The 20,550-nt window shown below is 42.8% G+C and overlaps 1 protein-coding gene across 2 annotated transcripts in view; it reads left to right on the top strand.

Moving 5' to 3' along the window:
• The window catches only part of Sh3rf2 (SH3 domain containing ring finger 2), a 128,094-nt gene extending 107,963 nt beyond the window's left edge, over nt 1-20,131 (top strand). For both annotated transcript variants that reach the window (XM_076856766.2, XM_076856765.2), the window contains exons 10-11: nt 1,366-1,674; nt 16,393-20,131. In XM_076856766.2, coding sequence (XP_076712881.2) covers nt 1,366-1,641 — 276 coding nt within the window. In that variant the 3' untranslated portion in view covers nt 1,642-1,674; nt 16,393-20,131. The remainder of the gene's footprint in view (nt 1-1,365; nt 1,675-16,392) is intronic.
• Nucleotides 20,132-20,550: the final 419 nt, after the last annotated feature.

Genomic DNA, 20,550 nt, shown 5'->3' with positions numbered 1-20,550 from the left:
ACCCAGCAGGCACTATGCTGAGAACTTCGCACATCCCTTCTCACTTAATCCTAACAGCCCTCTGAAGTGGATATTATAGGCATGTACCACCGTGTCCGGCACTTTATTCTCATTTTTAACTGAGGAAATGGAGGCTCAGGGAGTTAGAAAACATGACATAAAGTCACCCAGCTGACACCTGAGTGTCTGGAATCAAATCCAGATCTGATATAAAAATTCATGATTTTAATGCTAACCTATAAGCCTAGAGGGAAAAGCATTTGGAAAAAGTTAGTGTTGACTGATATAAATTTTGGGAGTTTTTATTATGACTTACAGTTTTCACCTAATTTAAAGTCTTCCAAGCCCCAGTTACCCAATAACCCAAGTTATTAGACACAACCCTCAAACTATAAGTGTTTAGTAAGTCCCCAGACCCCAGCTAGATATGGCGAGAGTCAAGAGGTATGAGGAAACATGGATTCTCATTTGGGAACACCAGGGTTAAATTTCTTGGAAAAAAAGACATCATTCCCAGGCAGTACCACAGAACACTTATTAAGCCCCAAAGTAGGAATTGACCAAAGCAAATACCTTTAGTTATCAGGAATTACGTAATAGCTTAGGAGAGGTGAGGGGGCGGGGGAGGGGGCGGGGCTTGGAGCAAACTGAGACTCAAGTCTCATACAACAGGGAACTGCTTCTTGGCTCCAGCCAGGTGTTGCCAGAATGGGGCAAAGGCCCAGTGTGCCAGATCTTTGATTTTTTAAAGAGACATGAAATCCTGATTTGTATATGCAGTCTTCATATGTGGGGGAGTAAATCAAACCCTCAAACACTCTGAAGGCTAAATTCAACCAGCAGGTGTCCAGGGAGCAAACTCTGCACTGAGGACGTCCAAGGCCATTACGGAAATCTCTAAATGGTAGTCATCAGGAGAGGCCTGGAGGAAGAGCTAGCCTGGAGATAGACCTTAATGGAAGGCAGATGTGAGAGAGGCAGAAAGGGAACTTCCCTTCTCTGCAATTGCCTACACTCTTCCTAATTGTTCTTCAATTCTCTGATAGCTCTTCCTCTAGGAAGCCTTCCCTGACTATCCCCATCCCAGCTGGAATTAGATACTCCTCTGAATTCTCAGCATCTTCTACTTCTCCCATCAGAGCAGTTGTTATATGACTTTCTGCTTACCAGGGTGGTTTTGTTCACTCTGAGACTCGAAGCACCTAACAGTGTATGATGCATGGTAAACACAGTAGATAGAAATATTTGCTGAATGAAAACCACACAAATTTGGAATTTTGAATGGAGACAGGTATAGAGAAATAGCATGAACTCAGTCCTGAGGGGGAATAGTATTTGTCTCACCCATGTTCCTTTCTCTTGCAGCAAGTTAAAACCGTGAGATTTCAGAATTATAGCCCTCCTCCCACCAAACACTACACTTCCCATCCCACCTCTGGAAAGCCTGAACAGCCAGTCACCTTCAAGGGATCCCTGCCCGAAGCAGCCCCTTTGAGCTCAGAGATGACCATCCTATTTGCCCATCGAAGTGGCTGCCACTCTGGACAGCAGACAGACCTCCGGAGAAAGTCAACTTTCACCAAGATCATGCCTCCAGCATCCACTGCCTCAGCCACACAGACCGTGTTTCCCAGCAAATGAATCTACCGGTGGCTTTTCCTAGACCCCAAAGAGGTGAATTGCATTTAAATACAATCTGCATCCAATGAGGGTGTCCTACTGTTCTTTGGGAACTGGAGCACAGGTCTTTGTTCTGCCCATTTTATTTGTAGGAAAGGGAAGGTGGGAGAAGGAATTCCTGCCCCAGGTTGGGTGGTCTTCCAAATAACAATTTGATGCAGCAAGGCCATCCACACTGTTCAGACTAAGGAGAGGGACCCACTTTGTCCTGCAGCCTGCAGTGTTTGTGTTCTGTGTAAAATTCTGTGGTGTCCTAAAAGGGGCTTCAACCAGAAGCATGGCAGTGGTGGGATCGTTGGCATTGCTTCTTTAACCTTAATGCCATTTTCTCCTCTTACCATCATATTAGAAGAGCTTCTGACACCTAATACAGGCCATACACTGCCATTAGTAGCTGCCATGTCTTTTTCCCTCCAAAAGAGTTATAATTCTGGCTGAGAGGGAAGAAGTTCTGGGAGGGGTATGAGATAGATACTTTGTACATTCTGAGAACTCACTAAAACCAAAGAGAATAAGCTTCCTGAGTTTGCTCCAAATAAGAAGGTCAAAGAGATCTAACTACCAATTATCAAAAGATCACCATATTTTAAACTTCTCAATCTACTTCTCCCCATGTAATTCTATACAAAGTTAAGTGATAAGAATGGTGCTGCAGAGAGGGTCATGCGTGATATTATGGACAATTCATTCATCCCTCCCCAAGAAAACATGGTGTGCTTTAAAACAACCTGCAATGGGGCGTGGTGAGTTTAGATACATAATCTGCTTTGTAGCACTTTTGCTTTCCCTGGTGTCTTCTCATTTGGGGCAGACTGGTTGTTTCCCCCCATAAGACAACTATGTCGATGACAATATGTCAATACAAGGTTGGAGAGGGGATACTTTGAGAGGAAACTGCTAGAAAAGGAACTGAACAAAGAAGATTGGACAGGAAAGGGGGAGAAAGGAGGAGGAAAAAAGGGAAGATGAAAATGGATGGAAGAGAGAAGAAGAAAAGGATGAGAGTGAATAGAAAGATGAATCTGAGAAGATAAAAGAGGCGTGGAGGGAGGAGGTAGCCTTGACATTCCTGGCAGAGAGGGAAGAAAGGCCAGTCTGCAATGGAGAAAGGGGCAAGGGCAACCCCATGAAGGTGGCATTGAAATGAGCAGGACCAGCCATGCAGAGCTTTATAAACAGGGGTGAGGAGGCAACCCAGGGAGCCAAGGCCATGCTGTAAGACACCCCATTAATTCTCATTAAACTTAATTGTTGTAATTAACCTATACTAAATGCCCATCAATGGGGACAATGTGATGCATAAAATGACATTTGCTACTAAGGCTGAGTGCCATTAAAAAAAAAAAAAAAAAAGCAGGTCTAAGTAGACCTTTCCTGTAAACAGTTCTTGAAGTTCTTAGGATTACAAACACGTATTTTTTACCTACCCACACATATGGAAATTAGAATTATTCATAGATTATTTTTATTATTTGCTCTTTTTAGATAAGCATGACAGTAGAGTGTCTAATGGCATATTATATACATGTGGAGTTTAGCTTACTCTAGTTAGGATCCTATTATTGTGGTGTACATGATGTGGAATTGCACTGGTTGTGTATTCAAATATTTCAAATACAAGGCTAGGAAAGTTATATCCAATTAATTCTACTGTCTTTCCTATCTTCCTTCCTCCTCCCTTTCCTTCATTCCCCATTGTCAAATCTGATGAACTTCTATTCGTCCCCTCCCCGCCCTTCCTTGTTGTGGTTTAGTATCCACATACCAGAGAGCACATTGGACTGGATTATTTCACTTAGCATGATGTCTCCAATTCCATAGATTCTTTCAGAACTTAATAAAATAAAACGAAACATACTCCTGCCAAGGAATACTACACATGGGTCAGATATTTGGAACTGGTAGAGCCAACATTGGTAGCATGTTGCTCTACCATTTCGGTGAGATATTGACCCATGTGTATGCCGCAAAATCAATATGGCCAACTTCATGCCTCAATGAACTGAATCTTATCATCCAGATGGAGCTATGGGATAAAGTCACAGGGACGAGAAACATGATATGATTTGTCAAATATGAGTGTCTATGCCTCATCTTTATCCCACAGCATTCTCAATGAGTTTATCAGCTACACCCAGAGTGGCAGAGATATGGCATGACAAGCCAACCACATAGTTAGCCTATGCCTCAGTAGCAATGGATCCAGTTAATTTGTAATGTCTATGGCTGCCAAGCAGGTTATTTAGGCATGATGAAAATGAAAATGGAACGTGAAACAGAAGAGTCTTGCCACTATCCACTATCCCTACAGGATAACCTCTCTGAGAAATGTAAACTACTCAAGGCTTGCCACCCTCCCTTGCACTGTTCACCCACGCCTAGCTTCACACTCACTGCCTCCCACACCAAACACCTTCTTTGTAGAGTTTTATGATTGTTTGAAAAAGGAACAAGAGGATATTGTTTCTAGATAAAAATGGACTTTACTGCCCTTTCAATTCATTTATTCCACCAACATGTTTCTAACATTGACTACATAGTGGGGACAGCAGTGAGGACCATAGACTCATCCTCTTGTGCAATTTACATAACAACTTGTAGGGCAGCCATAACTGTCTCCATTACAGAGCCAAAGAAACAGGCTGGCAGATTGCAGATTAACCACAGACAATAGCCTGAGCAAGGAATCTGACATCAAAGCCCAACTTGTGATTCTGCTGTATGAGCCCAAAGACCATCCTTGACTTTAGGACATACTATAAACTGCTAGGAAGCTGCATGGTGCAACTTTGGTGACAAATGCAAAGGAGCCCAGCAAGCTCCGCTGCTCATGAACTGAGTTCAAGCTCTCATTTATCACTTTCTGACCATGTGATACTAAGCAAGTTACTTAATTAACATCTTGGAGCCTCCTTATCTTAAATAAGAATGATGATGGTTCCAGCCTCACTGGGCTGTTGTGATGATTAACTGAGATAATAATGCATAGTGACTTAGTGCCGGCACACAGTGAACACCTAACAAATGCTAGACTCGGATTTTTTTTTTTAAAAAATGGCTGTTGAAACTCGAGGTGGGAAATTCTAGAACAAGTACATGCCCAGGATTGTGGGGCTAAAAGGAAACCCACAGCATCTAGTTCTAGAGTTGAGAACACAGTCTAAGCTGAGTCCTGAAGGACAAGTCAAAGTCAGATAGACAAAGCAATGGGAGACAGGGTCTTCCAAGCAGCAGGAGAGCCCTGGCAAGTGGGTTTAAATGTAGCAATGAAGCCAAGTTCCCTTGTACTTGCAGGAATCCATTGCTTTGTGGAACATTCCAGAGATCCTAGATAGAACCCCAGCACCTCAAGTCAGAAGGTGAAAATTCCAGCCTGGAAGAGCTGCATCCCTCAGTTAAGACCCAAATGCCTTAGAAAAGGTGCCTTTTACCACATAGACCCCCAAACCTTGGTGTTAGGAAAGGTGCTGAGGGTTGGATTTGACTGGTGGAAATGGGACAGCTAAGAAGTGACAATGGATTACAATAGCTGGGGACATTCTCTAGGAACCATATTGTCTCATTAAGCAGCATCAAGATTCCCCCTTAAAGCTTTTCTGCTTCCCTTCCTATGTAGGACCAGCCTCACTTAGTCTCCCTTCAGTCATCCATAGACAGGGTTTATGGAACAGAAGACTTGGAAGCAGGGCCCCACCTGTGACTTGACGAGGTGCAGGACTGACCCAACACCCAGCCCAATCACTTCCTACATCCTAAAAAGTCAGAGGGTCTGTCCATAGGAAGTCTGCTTTCCTGAGCAGCAGCAGCCCAGGGGTCAAGGTGACTTCAACAAATGGACATGCACTTGTTAATTTGCCACAGCCCTACACACCTGCTTCACACACTCACACAACCTGCACCTGAATTAGGGATAATTTTCCAAAGAAATATATGCAGGTTACCCTCTCAGGTCATCAGAAACCCCTCAAAAGGTAGAGCTGAATCCTTGAATCAGCTGATACAGAACACTCAGTACTCCCAAGTGTGGTGAGCCTAACCTGGGCTCTAGAGAGTCTTATTCAGCAATTTTGAGGTGGGAACTAGATATCTGTATTTTTAAACAAGCTCCCTAAGTGACTCTCAAGCACATGAAATAGAGCTAATCAGTTTTCTCTTATTGAATGTGAGAGCTGACATTTGGCTATGACATTCAGCAGGAGTACAGACACACTGGTTTTTAAAACATTAAAATAGGTCTGTAGAATAGGTGAATCACAGATGCTCTGAGCTCCCTGAGTCTTCTCCCCTCCAGCACCCTGACCCTTACTCAGATTCTCTCCATCACTCCACCATCCAGCAGCTATTGCGCTAAGGCCAGGCACAGCTAAGATCCACAGCAATAAAGCCCTTGTTCATTCTAAACTGATGGTGCCTACGTCACACTGGTTACTGAATGCCTTGAATGTTAGCCTACAATAAAGAACTCAGAGAGGTTGCTCAGAGGCTGAGAGCATGTAAAGCAAGCCCAGTATTCTTCCCAGCTCCCTCCTGCCCTTGACAACCACCTTCCCGAGACCCAGGCCCTTGACCAAGAGGGCAGTTCCATACTTGCTAAACTACCTGTTTCAGCTAGCATATTCACTGGCATGCGTGCTTTCCAGTTATTCTGGCACCCATTTGGCAGGTGTGGAAGTCATTTGTTTCAATGACATGATCAGCATCCACTGTCATCCTCTCATCCGCCTCTGATCACCCAGACCAGCCACATACCTCTGAACACTCCACCTGGGAGGTGATCAGCTGTAGCAAGCAGAATAGCAAAGACCTCTCAAGTCTTTCCAGGTGGGACCAAGTGCTTATCAAGCTGGCACCAGTCAGTGCCAGAGCTAGCAGCTGCTGACACTGATGCTTTCCTTGCATATATTTTGAGAGAAAAGGCCCCAGTTTTCCTTTTGGCTAAGAGAAGAGATTGTTAGCACTTCAGCAAACTCTCAGGTGACCATGAAAGACAGTCACTTAGGGAATGTTTGGGGGAGGTAGGACCGAATGAGAGATGTTAACTCCAAAGATCCTTGCAGTCGGTTAGTGTCATTGAGAATAAATCATGCAAGGACATTTTGCTTGAAATAGAGCAACGTTAAATGATCAAGCTGTCTGCCAGTATTATGTCCTAGACCAGAGCAGAACAAAATGTTCCCAGGGGGCCCTCTGTCTTCTGATCTACGCTTTGACATACAGAACGCAGCAGAGGTGGGATCCAAGTTATGCCTTCAAATCAAAGATGAGGGACACAGAGGAGCATCACAGGCTCACCCAGCCATTCATTCAACAATACTCATTCTTCACTCACTCTGCACCAGGCTCTGGAAGGAGGAACAGGGATACAGTGGCTAACAAGATAGATAAAAATAGAGATGACCCTCATAGAATGTTGTTAGTTCTTTATTAATTGAGCAGGGGTGGGGGAAGTTGGGGCTTCTTTATGCTTTCTGGCTTTTATTATCAAATATTTCATCCATATGAAATATATTTTATATATATATTTAATTATACAGGATCATAAAACAATCATATACTTGCCACTGAGGTTTTTTGTTTAACATTTTTTCATAATGCCTTTATTTTTATTTATTTATTTCTACGGGGTGCTGAGGATCAAACCCAGTGCCTCACATGTGCTAGGCAAGTGCTCTACCCCTGAACTACAACTCCAGCCCCATTACCACTGTTTCCTTTTTCTTCTTCTTTTTTTTTTTTTTTTAGTTGTTGATGGACCTTTATTTTATTTTTTGTATGCGGTGCTGAGAATCAAACCCAGTGTCTCATGCCTGCTAGGCAAGCATTCTACCACCGAGCCACAACCCCAGCCATTCCACTCAGTTTTTAAAAAGATATTCGCAATACCATCGTGTGCCTGCTCCAATCCCATTCCTTTTTTGTCCTCCTCCCAACTTCCCTTGAAACCACTCTCTGGAATTTCGTGATTATCATGCCTTGTAATGTTCTCCAAGTATTGAATTTTTAGTGCAGCCCATAGATATACCCTGTAAACATGAGTCAAAGCAAATATTGCAACATAAGACCACAGATATTCTATCTGAATATTTGGGTTCTCTTCTGGCCTCTTTCACTGGAATTCTGAGGATTCAACTCATTGCTGGGAATGTGAATTTAAAAGCTCAAGGATGTCTAGTTTTGAGAGATTCTAGTTTGGAAGAATTTTACAAGAATTCTTCCAACTACAGCTACTTGTTTCTTCTGAATGGGAAAATACAGGCTGAAGCTGTGTCCAAAGTATCTGAGTATAGGGCTTTTTAAACAGCTTTGCTCTGGGCCTTGCCTGGCACCTCTGGGAAGCAGACTACAGAAAGCAAAAGCAACTACTCAGAATCTGGAACTAAAAGAGATCTTGCTGTTGCTGCTGCTGCTATTAACAAATGTTCCTAAGAATCTTGTGAGGTATGCAGGGGAAAGCTATCTTGGTATCCAGATTACAAATCAGAAAACCGTGTCTCGGGTCTCAAGAATGTTTTAATTCCTTGCCTAGGTCACAAAATTAGTTTTGAGATGAAATGGAAACTTTAAAAGAGCATCTCATCTGACTACTCATTCTGCAATAATCGCCATCATTTATTGAGCACTTACTAATGCCAAGCACTTAACATGCTACATGCATTGTGCTATCTAATCCTGCCCAACCCTGGGAAATACTGCTATTATCCCATTTTAGAGATTAAAACCTAGGTTTCAGAGGTCACATAACCAGTCCAAGGCAACAATGATTATAGCCCATAACTCTAAATAAATCACAACCTCCCTCTACGTCAGTGGCAACTATAAACACCCTTCCAGCATGGATGAGGTTGGAAAGAGTGGGTATGTGCTGCTGATATCACCGAGACATGGGTGGAGATAGGGGAAAGGTTTAACTCAGATGATCAATGCTTTCCAGAGAAAAACAAGGAACAGTCCTGTAATCCAAGAAGCAGGAATGGGAAGGAAAATAATTCAGAGGGTTCTGTGCAAAATATATTCAAAAAGCAAAGCTACCCTTGCGACAAGGGCTGCCAGACATAGCCAAGCAACTTGAAAAAGAACTGAAGCAAAGTGGTTCCGGATCATTGACGTCAAAACACAATGATCATTTTGCATTCCCCAGATTGCTCGCTCTTCGTGAGCTTATTTCTGGTTTTGTCTGTCCTCACACTAAATGATATGGAACAGAGTCACGGAAGAAGACAGGGATATGATTTCCAAAATAACCTCCACTTTCATCTCCTCTGTGGGAATGAGAGGGCTCAGATAGCTGACACCTTGCCGGGTTCTGTGCTGGTGTTTATCCAAAGTTCAAAGGCAACACCCGCAGATGCAAGCTAATTATGCAAATAGGGCACTATTGATGGACCAGAACTGCAGCCTTGTAAGGAGTAAAAGGATGCCAGCCAGGACCCGGGGAGAAAGGCAAAAGGCATTTGCAAGGCCATTTTGTGCATGCGTGCGTTTTGTATTGGTAATGTTGGAACCAGGGAGAGCGTGACCAACTGGCTTGATGAGAGCCATGTGCAAGTCAGGGTTTGACTGCTATAGATCACTCAAAGCCACCCTAACATCCTGCTCATGAAAATAACCACTCCCTGACCATCTGAGAGGATTGGGAGAGCTGTTGCATCAGGTGACCCTCACAAATAAGCAAAAATCAAGCTTTAGTCAAAACATAAGGAAGAGGCTCAAACAGACCCGGAGAGCCAAAGAGGAATTCAAATAAATATTGCTTCAAAAGGATTGGTCCCAGCTTCCTGCCCCCCAACACCGCCACCTTCTTCCCAGTTCCTTGAGAAATGTAGTGTATCTCTGTTCAGAGAGTGGAAGACTGTGTTGCATGAAGGAGCTACATCTTTCACAGCCACAGAGAGAGAGCAGCAGCCTCCAAGACAGGGAACAGAGCAGTCAGGCAGGAGGGGGGAGATGGATTTGAAGGCAAGGCTAATTTTAGCTATCACAACCACATTTCCAAATATTCTGTTCTGCACATTCTATTTATAAACTGATTTCTCTCTTTCTCTTTTTAAGCTTAAGTTGCTTTTAGATGTTGGCAAATTTGAGGACCTGGGCCATTTTCTTTATGGGAGTCTCCAACAGGGGGCCAGATTTTAAAGCATCACTCACTATGGATTTGAGGGTCACTGTAACAGCTGTTTCACCAATCCACCAGATCTTTACAAGATTTGGAAAAGCAATATCAAATAATGGCTAAGATGATGAATTTTTGGAACAAGATTGCCTGGTTTTGTCCCAGGTTCCTTACTTACTATGTTTCCTTTGGCAAAATGACTGAAGAAACTTGAAAAATGGCAGAGTTTCTCTAGACCTCAGTCTACTCATCTGTAAAATGGGGGTCAAATCGGGTTCTTGGCAGAGTTAAATGTGATCACACACATCCAACTCTGGGCATAGAGCTGAGTACATGGAAGTTTTCAATAAGTGGTAGCTATTAGAAATAAATGGATAAGGATGTGCAATTTCAAAACAAAGCACTATATCAAGCTAAGCCCAATTGTAAAGGACAAAAGTGAGAGGGGAGCACAAGAGGGAGTGCTACAGTCGATAAGGGAGTGTCATCAAACGAAGAATGTTCTGGGGCTGGGGTTGTGGCTCAGTGGTAGAGCGCTTGCCTAGCATGTGTGAGGCACTGAATTTGATTCTCAGTACCACATAGAAATAAATGAGTAAAATAAAGGTCCACCAACATCTAAAAAATTTTAAAAAGAGAGAGAATGTTCTGAAAGATGGTCACCATGAAGAAATGTGGTATAGAGGAGTCAGTGCCCAGGCTCTGTCCTCAGGTTTAAATCCTGGCCCTACCACTTCTTGGCTGTCTGACCTTTGGCCAGGTTAACTAACCTCTCTGGGCCTTTCTTCATACACCTGAAAGGTGAAAATGCTGTTCAATACTTTATGGGAGTTGTTGGGAAGATCGAATAAGACAAGTAGGTGGGATGCTATGTGAAAAAGGGCCCCAGAAGTGGTAAATGTTGGAGGAGTCTGCAGGCCTGACAGAGGCTGGGAAGCAAGGAGAACAGAAGAAAAGCTTAATATAAAACAGAATCTTTTTTTGGGGGGGGTGGGAGGTTCCAGGGGTTGAACTCTGGGGTACTCAACCACTGAGCCACATCCCCAGTCCTATTTTGTATTTTATTTAGAGACAAGGTCTCACTGAGTTGCTTAGTGCCTCACTTTTGCTGAGGCTGGCTTTGAACTTGCGATCCTCCTGTCTCAGCCTCCCAAGTCACTGGGATTATAGGCATGCGCCATTGCACCCGGTTAAGAACAGAATCTTACTAGCTGCCATTCCTCAGGAATGTTCTAAATGCTAGATACTGAGCTGTTCCCTTAGAGGATCTGCTACAGCGGGGTTGAGAGTCCAGTGGAATCAGGTGATCTGGACTCAAATCCAGACTCTGCATTTCCTGTCTGGGTCACTGTGGCCAAATCATTTAACCTCAACAGCCTTTTGGTCCCTCACCTGTGAAGTGTACAGGACTTGTATTTTCCTTGAGTGGTCTGGGGACGATTAAGTGAGATAATGTACATAGTCAAATTTGCACAGTGCCCAGCACATAGAAATCATTCTGTAATGTCTGCTGTCATTATTATTATCTATGTGGATTTTCTCTCCAAATCCTCATGACCCTAGTGTTATCGTCTCCTATTTATAGCTCAAATAACCAAACCCCAGAGGATAAATCATTTGTCTAAGGTAACAGCTGAGAAGTGGTGGGTCAGCTACCACTACAAATCTGGGCTTCATTGCTCTTTTCACCTCTCACATAAGCTGAGAAGCAGCACCAGGATTGAGGTGATGGGACAGTTATTTAAGAATGCATTTATGCCACCATCCTCATAAGTCTTCTCTCCTCCAGTTTCCCCCACCTGCTCACCCCCTCATCTGGTGACGGTTTGGTGTGTAGGGCCAGCTCCAACCCCAAATGCAGCCAGAAGCACGCTGTGCTGCCCCTCTGGGGACTCGCAGCTTCCCAGTGTTGACACGATTTATGAAATGTCCATTCTGATTTGCAAATAGGTCTGACACGGAAAAGCTTCCAGCTGGCTGGTGATTTTGATAACAACTCCTCCTCCTCGGTGCCAATTAACAGAAATTAAATGCCCTTGGCACATTTTGCAATTCAGAAAATGCATGTGCTGATTAGTTAACCCCTGCTGGCCGTGCCATTGTGGCCTTATGGGGTCCAGGCCAAAGTTGCTCTCATTCTATCTCCATTTAAAAATCACAAAATGTTTTCTTCCTGGGGAAAAATCAATGACATCTCATTCATTTATTCATTCACTTTTCATTCAGTGAAATGGGGTAAGCATCTACTATGTGCCGGGTATTGTTCCAGGAGCTCAGGATACAACAATGAATGGCACAGATAAGCATCCTGCCTTTGTGAAGGGGAGTGAATGGTAAACTGGAGAGTTCCTCCATGACAGATGTCACACAGGAAACAGAGTGATGAGACAGGACAGCAGAGGGAGGTGAGCCATATTACAGGAGTGGCCAGGGAAGGTGTCTCCAAGGAGGTGACATTTGAATTAAGACCTGAAGACTAAGAAGGAACCAGACATGAAGAGCATGTCTAGGAAGAGCAGAAAATAATTCAGTGGGTCCAGGAGATTCCCTGTGGGGTAGGCTCAATGAACAGGGCTCCACTTATCAAACGTTATCATATGATAAGAATGTGTTGGGTGGACAATTATAAAATAACATGAATTCTTTCAAGAAGGACCAATTCAGGAAGATGCTCCTGCAGCTATCACAAGCAGCATGGCAGGTCTTGCCCTGTTCTTCCCCCCATTCCCCAGCTCTAAAACAAGGGGCTGGGCTCAGGCACCAGCATTCTAGGAATGCTGGATCCAAAGAGCTCACCTTCCAAAGGGGCAGATCCTTGCAACCATTTAAAGCAAAGACTGTGCCACAGGCAAAAATCTGTCGGTCATTTTGTGAATAAAAATCAGAACCATCATTTGTAATTGTGTAGACAAAGCATAAAATGTAATCACCTTTGTTTTCATTAGGATACACTTACTGAATTTCCATACTCATTTATACATTTAGAAAATACTTACTGTAGTTGTGCCCCCCCCCCACTCTCTCATTCTCCCTTCCCCTTCCTCTCTCTCTCTGGTATAGCAATCAAGAGCCTGGGTTGTAGAATTGGAACACCTGAGTTACATCTGAAGTATGACTGGCTGTACAACTTTGGGCAAGTCACTTCACCTCTCTAAATCTCAGTTTTCTCATAATGTAATAGGAATAATTACAGAGGCCTACTCTGAATGTCCATATAAAGTAAATACTGAACTATTAGTATTCTCATTCTATATATTCGTATGTAAGACTTTATGAATTCAAGAAACTGAAACGGGCTTTTATGGGTAAAAGAAACTCAAGTGAAGAGCATGATAGCAAGCTGCCATTTAATGATCTATTTCCATGTGCAGGGTCTTCCATTCATTGAGAAAATCAAGAAGCAGGATCATTATGAGTAGCCTTTCAGAAGTCTCTTAATTTATGACTTGAGCTCCTGTTTTACGTTGATACTGTCCCTGTGCTTTGCTTCCATGGACTCACCTAAAAATCTCACCACAACCTTACAAAGGAAGGCGATTACTGTCCCCTTGTTACTCTCAAGGAAGCTCAGGCCTGATCAGATCAACCTCCATGGGGTCGCAAGGCTAGGAAATAAACTCCGATGGTCTCACTCCCTCCTGTGGCTGCTGCCAGCCACCCCACTTAAGACAGGACACAAAAGCAGCCTTCCTGCAGCCAATGGGATTTGCTACTTCAAATAGTCAAGAGTCTTAATTTTATTAGTTATTGATGAACCTTTATTTATTTGTTTATTTATATGAGGTGCCGAGAACTGAACCCCAGTCCCTCACACATGCCAGGCAAGTGCTCCACCACTGAGCCACAACCCCAGCCCCATAGTCGAGAGTCTCTTGAGATCTCAGTAAACAAAGAATCATCACCTGCCTAATCCTGACCCCCCCGGACCTGTAGACAGCACTAATGAGGGCTGCCCCCACACTACACAACACCAGCCTTGGGAAAATTCACAGTCTTCCCAGCTGCTGACACCAGGACAGATGTGCAGAAAAGTGGCCATTGCTGGGATGGGGACAGGTTGGCTCTTCTCTGCAGGCAGATGCCCAACATCCTCATAGATACTATCGTAGGCACGAGGAAGAAAAGCAGGGTATGTCAAACACAGGCCACCTTTCCCTTTAAGGGCTCAAATTCGTGACAATAAAGTGAAACTTCTGTCCTTAGTCAGTGGTGTGTAGAAAAGATACCAACACTCCAAACTTCTTGATGTGGTGAGACTCAAAAGTGCATCTGTGTAATTGGGGTTTGGTATTCTTGCCTGCTTCTCCTGCTGAATGCAAAGCAGCCACCTGGAGCTTGTGACAACTCTTACTTGCGCTGGGGCAAAGTGGAGCACATTAGCAGATGAGCACATGATACAGTGTGCTTGCAGCCCCTGAGAGCTCAGAGAAGCCCAGTTTTGAACTGGGCTTTCTTGAAAGGTTGGGCCCCTTTAGTATATTCAGTTCCTGAAGCCACAGATCATTGTTCTGCCTTTGGAGAAATGGTTCTGGGAACGACTTTCATAAAAGTTGCATGCAAGACCTGATAGTCTCATGCCACATCCCAAAGAATGAGGCTGTAATCATTATTATCATTAGTAGCTTCCCCAAATAGCAAACTAGCCTGTTACATCAGCCTGAGTCCTAGATTGAAAAAAACATCAGGCTCTTGATGAAGTAAATTAGGCAGGACACAGAAAACTCCTACATATTTCTTGTTTTACTGGGTTTCCGTGGTAACTTGCTTGTGGACAAACTCTAAGGCATGGTGTGTTAGAAAGCAGGTCTTAATAAATTTTTTTCAGGCTAATTTCCCAATATCCTTTCAGCCTTCTTCTTTCCTCCTTCTGCAAAGTCAGTTTGGATTTTATTTCCACACAGAAGGGCAACAACCAGAGGAGGTTTAGCCAATCACTGGCAACAAAATCACAGAGGCCAACTCATTTCTGTTACACCCATTCCACCATTTGCCCTCTCCTCACAAGAAGCTAGCACAGAGAGGTTTGCCTGCACTGTCCTCCTGAACATTCTCTGCTAAGGAAGAGAAAAGGGACAAAAGATTGCACAGTGAAGGAGTGACATTGGTGATGTACATGAGGACAACAGGGATATAGGTTGAATTTAGTAATCAAAATACGTGAGGGCCTCAGGGAAATTCTGGGAGCTTATGAATTTTAACTTACTTTTGAAATAATTTCAGACTTACATAAATGTTTGCTGAAATTATACAAAATATTCCTGTGTACCCATCCACTATGTTCCTCAAATGTTAACATTTTATTATATTCATTTTGATTTTTTTTCCCTGAACCATATGAGAGTAAGTGGAAGAACAAATGCCCATTTATTCCTAATTATTGCAGGGTGCATTTCCTAAAAGCAATTATATCCTCTTATGTAGTAACCACAATACAAGTAAGAAAGTCAGGCAGTCAACACTGATGTATTGTTATTAACTAGTCTATAGATCTTATTCAATTGCCCCACTGCTTTTTCAATTGTCCTAGTCTTTTCCTTTATACAAAAATTTTTGCAGAATTCTTGTCTAGGGTCCCTTCCAGATCCACGTACTGCATGCAATTGTCACATCTATTTAGTTTCCTTTCATCTGGAACCATTGCTTGAGCTTCATGATCTTTCATGGTCTTGGTATTTTGAGGAGATATATATATATATATTAGTTGTAGATGGACACAATATCTTTATTTTATTTATTTATTTTCATGTGATGCTGAGGAACGAACACAGTGCTTCAAGCATGAGAGGCAAGCACTCTACCACTGAGCTACAACCCCAGCCCTAGGCTACGTATTTTCTGAAGAGTCTCTCAAGTTTGATTGGTTCTGCTATTTCTTCATCATTAGACACAGATTATTCATTTGGGGCATTAACAGATAATAAACCATAGGATCAAACAGAAATCCCTAAGTTCCTATTGATATAAATAAGGAAATGGGGAGAAAGGAAAGCTCTTCCTCACAGTAGTGTGCCAACTACTAGGTGCAGACAGTCAGTGAAATTAGCAATCATCATTCCGCAACCATTGCAGTAATAATTGGTTCATGCAAAAATCAATGGATCTGGGGTTGTGGCTAAGTGGTAGAGTGCCTGCTTAGCATGGGTAATGCACTGGGTTTCATCCTCAGCACCGCATAAAATAAATAAACAAAAAAGGTATTGTGTCCATCTACAACTAAAAAAAAAAAAATTTTTTTAAACAAATTAATGGGTGCTGAAACTAGGGGGTGCAAGCTTAAAGAACCTCAGAGTATCTCCTCACAGGATACTTATTAATCACAAAGGGGAAAATTGCAGCCTTACCTGGAGAAATCTGGTAGGCAACTACTTTCACTAAAAGGCCAGTGTTAGAATCACCAGCACTGGGGAAATAGATGCTATTTCCCCGTACCTCCTGATAGGACAGATTGAGGACGCAGCATCTCTTGTGCAAAAAATCAATCAATCAATCAAAATCAAACAAAAACATTCCTGCCCAAAAGGCTTAAGAATGTTAAAAATTTTTAGTTCTTCCCAGACTGCTTTCTTACACAACAAATTCTGAAATCTTTCTCACCTTTGCAGAGCCTGCCTTCATAGTCATCTCAACAGATATTCTGGAGGAAACAATCTGCTTGGAAGGAAGCCTCTCAATGAACATGTGTTGACCACGTGACATTCCTCGAACATCAGGAATGGAACAGAAAAACCGACTGTCCTCCAAGAAAGGAGGGTAATAGGAGAGAGAGGAGATCTGTCTTCACCGCCAGTATGAACGGGTGGTGGGCAAGGATGGGGGAAAAAAGCAAGTGAGGCATGTGCCACTGCAGGTTAGACTAGGCTGCCACCCCTCCTCTTACTCACTTGTATTGTCAAAGCGCCAAACTTGGTCTTGCCAATTTGTCACCGCATGGCACCTAATGGATGAAGAGAAGGCTATCAAATACCTTCCAGCTGAGTCTGGCCTGTCTCTCCAGCTCAGATTTAGAGCAACACCAAGGATACCATAATATTCTCTCTCAGGTGTTCAATCTGCAGAGGCCAATACTTCTTCACAATGTCCCCTAACCTTTACCCCCTGCTCTGACTCCCCACCAAGTATCCTATATCCCTCTGCCACATCCTCATTCTTTTCCATTCCAATTACATTCTGTCCCACCACCCCCCATAACTTCTGATGCAGAGGATGTCTATTAGAAAATAGTGGTCAAGAAAATAAGGACCATATACATAAAGAACCTCAGACAAGAAAAATCTATGACATTTTAAGACAGATACCATAGACTGCAATGCTATTTCACAAGCTATTTCAAGTAGAAAGACACAAAAATCAACTATAACTGTGCATCCTCTTATGTTTATAAATAAGTCACACACACACACACACACACACACACACACACACCAAAAAAAAAAAAAAACAAAAAACCATTAGCCAGACACAGTAGTGCATGCCTGTAATCCCAACAATTCTGGAGGCTAAAACAGGAGGATCACAACATCAAGGTCATCCTCAGCAACTTAGCATTTTTAGATTGTCTGTGTTGACCTGAGAGAGACTTTACAACAGATAAGTAAATTCATAAATACCTTTAAAATTTTTTGAACCATATCCATTTTAATCTCTTCCCCAATCTAAGGACAGCAAAATAAGAATTTCATTTTTAAATGCACTAGGTGCCCTAACAGAGATTTTAAAGGGAATGCAGCATCACTGGGATATGTTGGTTGTTTTCCAGTTCAGCATCCTGGTTTTGCACTGACATCCTCAGCCCTTCATGCACTCCTGCTTGTAGACATTTTTACACATGCTGTTTTTTAATTGCCAACCAAACTGCCATCAGAGCAAGGACTGCTTTTATAGTTACAGAAGTGTTTTCTTCTGTGTGGAACTGTCAAGTGCAGAACTTAAACTGGCGCCCATTTTTTTATTGGGATGAATGACTTGGGCTTCTTAACCATACCCTTCTCGCAGTTAACCACAGGAGAAGTGATAAAAAGCAACAAGAGGCCCCAAAGTACTGGCATCTGCTGAGAGGTGGGTGAGAAGCCAGGAGGTATGTGTGAACTCCAGAACAATAATTCAATGAAGAGAGCTCCTTCCTTCTCGCACATGGTCAAAGACAGTACTGGTGTCAGTCATTCTTTTTCCTCTTGGCTCCTGTGACCTAATGTTGGTTGCATTTTTCTCTGGGAGGAATTCAGATTGGCTCTTCCTTAGCCTCAGCAGTGACAGAAACAGAAATGAGCTTTCAGATGCCTAGATCTGTGTTACTACTTCGAGGCCTTAGAGCCCACCTGAATACAAGTTTTAATGACTTCATTTTCCAAGGTTAAGCTAGAGAATTCCAGAGTTGGGAGGAATTTTAAGTTTGTAAGTGATATATGGAAAGGTTAAGTGCAGGGAAGCTGGGCGTGGTTGTGCACGCCTATAATTCCAGCAACTTGGGAGGTTGTGGCAGGAGGCTGGCAAGCTCCAGGCCAGCTTCAGCAATTTAGTGAGACTGTGTCTCAAAGTTAAAATGTTTGTGGATGTTTCTCAGTAGTAGAACACCACTGGGTTCAATCCCCAGAACCAAAAAAAAAAAAAAAATCCAGGGAAAAAAACATAACCTTTAATCACCCGAAGCCACTGACCACAATGGCTATTAACAGCCTTGTCTTGAAGACCCTCTTGCCCACATTTCCATCTTCATACACTGGCTTCTGCAAGTCATAATTGGAGCAACAGGGATTCCACCACTCCTAATTTTACACATGCTGTTTTTTAAGTCTGTGGGAACTCTCTGTGACTCATAATGGAGGGTTTCTGAGGGATTTTGCTTTTCCTTTGAGCTTGTTGAGCCTATAAAACAAATACTTTGCTAAACAGAATCTGACTTGTTCCCAGCCAAACCCAGAAGCTTAGAGAAGGCTCCCCATTTTCTAAAGTCTGCACCTCGAGCACACAGATTCCAAAGGGTGAGGGATCAAAAAATGGTGGGAATGGCAAAGAAGCAGAGGAAGGTGGATTTGAATGATTACAATGATAACCTGAAGCCTAGAAATTTGCCCTAGAATAGTTTTCAAACATGACATCTGAGTTTCATTCAGCTCCAGAAATTGTTGCTATTTATTATGATGTTCAGTCAGGGGGAGGGGGTGTTGTCTAGGCAGAAATGAAGAAAAAAAATGGATGAGAAGAAAAATCCACTACTCCACAAACAAATACAGGGAGAAAAAAAATTGTATATTCTTGTGTGTGTGCTTACTTTTTTTTAACTCCAGTGTTTTTAATAGACCAAAAGAAAAACTTCATGGGTTAAAATGTCTGTGAATAATGTTTAAGAAAGGGGTATAATGCGTAGCCATTATGGAATGTTGTATAAATAAGCCTTAAATATACAAAATATATCAACATAAAAATTATTGCACAGGAAAGTGGGCACTTAAAGGACTTCCAAGATTTTCATATCTTTGTTCCAAAAAATAGAGTTCCAGGGCTGGCAGCTTATTTCCTTAGTATATTCCACTTCAAAGCTGAGAACTTTGGAGAGTTTTTTTGTTTGCTCATTTGCCAGGTTGGTACAACACTCCACATGGATTGCTTTGAAATGTCCGTTGCGTACATGTTGGTGTTACCTGCCCACAGGGAATCATCAGAGATTTGTTCCACCTTTACATCCTGGAAAACCAAAAGAAATTTTCTAATAAGAAGAAAAACATACAGAAGGTGTCTTCGTGGTTGGATAACTCAGATTTGTACCACTCAGAACTTGGTGTAAAACTGAGGTCATGAGCTGCTCCATACAGAATTAGTACTATCTCTAATGTGAATTTCCAGTGTCGGATAACGTCTCCCCTGGTGGGCAGGAGGGGGCAGAGAGCACGTATTTTTGTCAAATCATTTTATCTTGGCCTTGATGTGTCCTTCTAGAGGAAACCAGAAGTCCTAAGCCTCCTCCCTTCAGGACCCTTCACTACCATTCGTTTTCAAAGAACTCTACATATGAATTCTGTTTTGTGATCCGTGATGCTGTGGTACACTCAATGCTTTCAGAGCCCAGAGTTTCACATGCTTGAGTTTTTGGCTATAATGAAGTGCTAAGTACGCTCTTTTTCCACATGGACTGATCTGAAGGAGCAAAGGGGAAGAGGGCTGCCTTGCTGGGGAGCCCTCATCAGCAGAGAAGAAAACTGTGCTAGAGACCTGTGTGTGGAATGCCATCTCCAGGGAGGGGTCAACCATGTGAGAGTGCAGAGTTTACCAAGGTCTCCTTTGCCAAAAATGTGTACTGTCCCCAGCTGTGAGCTTGTGGAGCCCGAGATGTATTTTAGCATGAAACAATAAAAACAGGTTTATTTTCATTTAATAGAGTTGTCAGCCAGGCTTGGTGTTTTTCAGTAGCTGGTTTGGAGAGAGCAGTACTTTACCATAGATTATATGTCAACACCATCTATTTAACTTTTCCCAAAGAGATTTAGCTCCTGGAAGCTACTCTGGACATCCAATAGAGAACTGGATGGAACTAGTTGTGGAAGTCGTTGGGTGCAGGGACAGGTAATACTTCGTCTCAAAGCTGACCAGGCTGAGTTCACCTCTGTAGAGCAAAATCTGGTTTGTACAACCATGTGGTCCCAAAAAAAGACCTCTTGTCTGGAAATGTCACTGAAAACCTCCGTGTAGAGGTTAGGAGCATAGCAGCTTCAAGAGCTGGGCTGCCTGTGTTACCAGCTGTGTGACCTTGGGCAGATTACTTACCA

The sequence above is a fragment of the Callospermophilus lateralis genome, chromosome 5 (assembly GCF_048772815.1).
Source record: "Callospermophilus lateralis isolate mCalLat2 chromosome 5, mCalLat2.hap1, whole genome shotgun sequence".
Taxonomy (NCBI): domain Eukaryota; kingdom Metazoa; phylum Chordata; class Mammalia; order Rodentia; family Sciuridae; genus Callospermophilus; species Callospermophilus lateralis.
The sequence above is the reverse complement of the archived record's forward strand: the minus strand, read 5'-3'. Positions and strand labels throughout refer to the sequence as shown.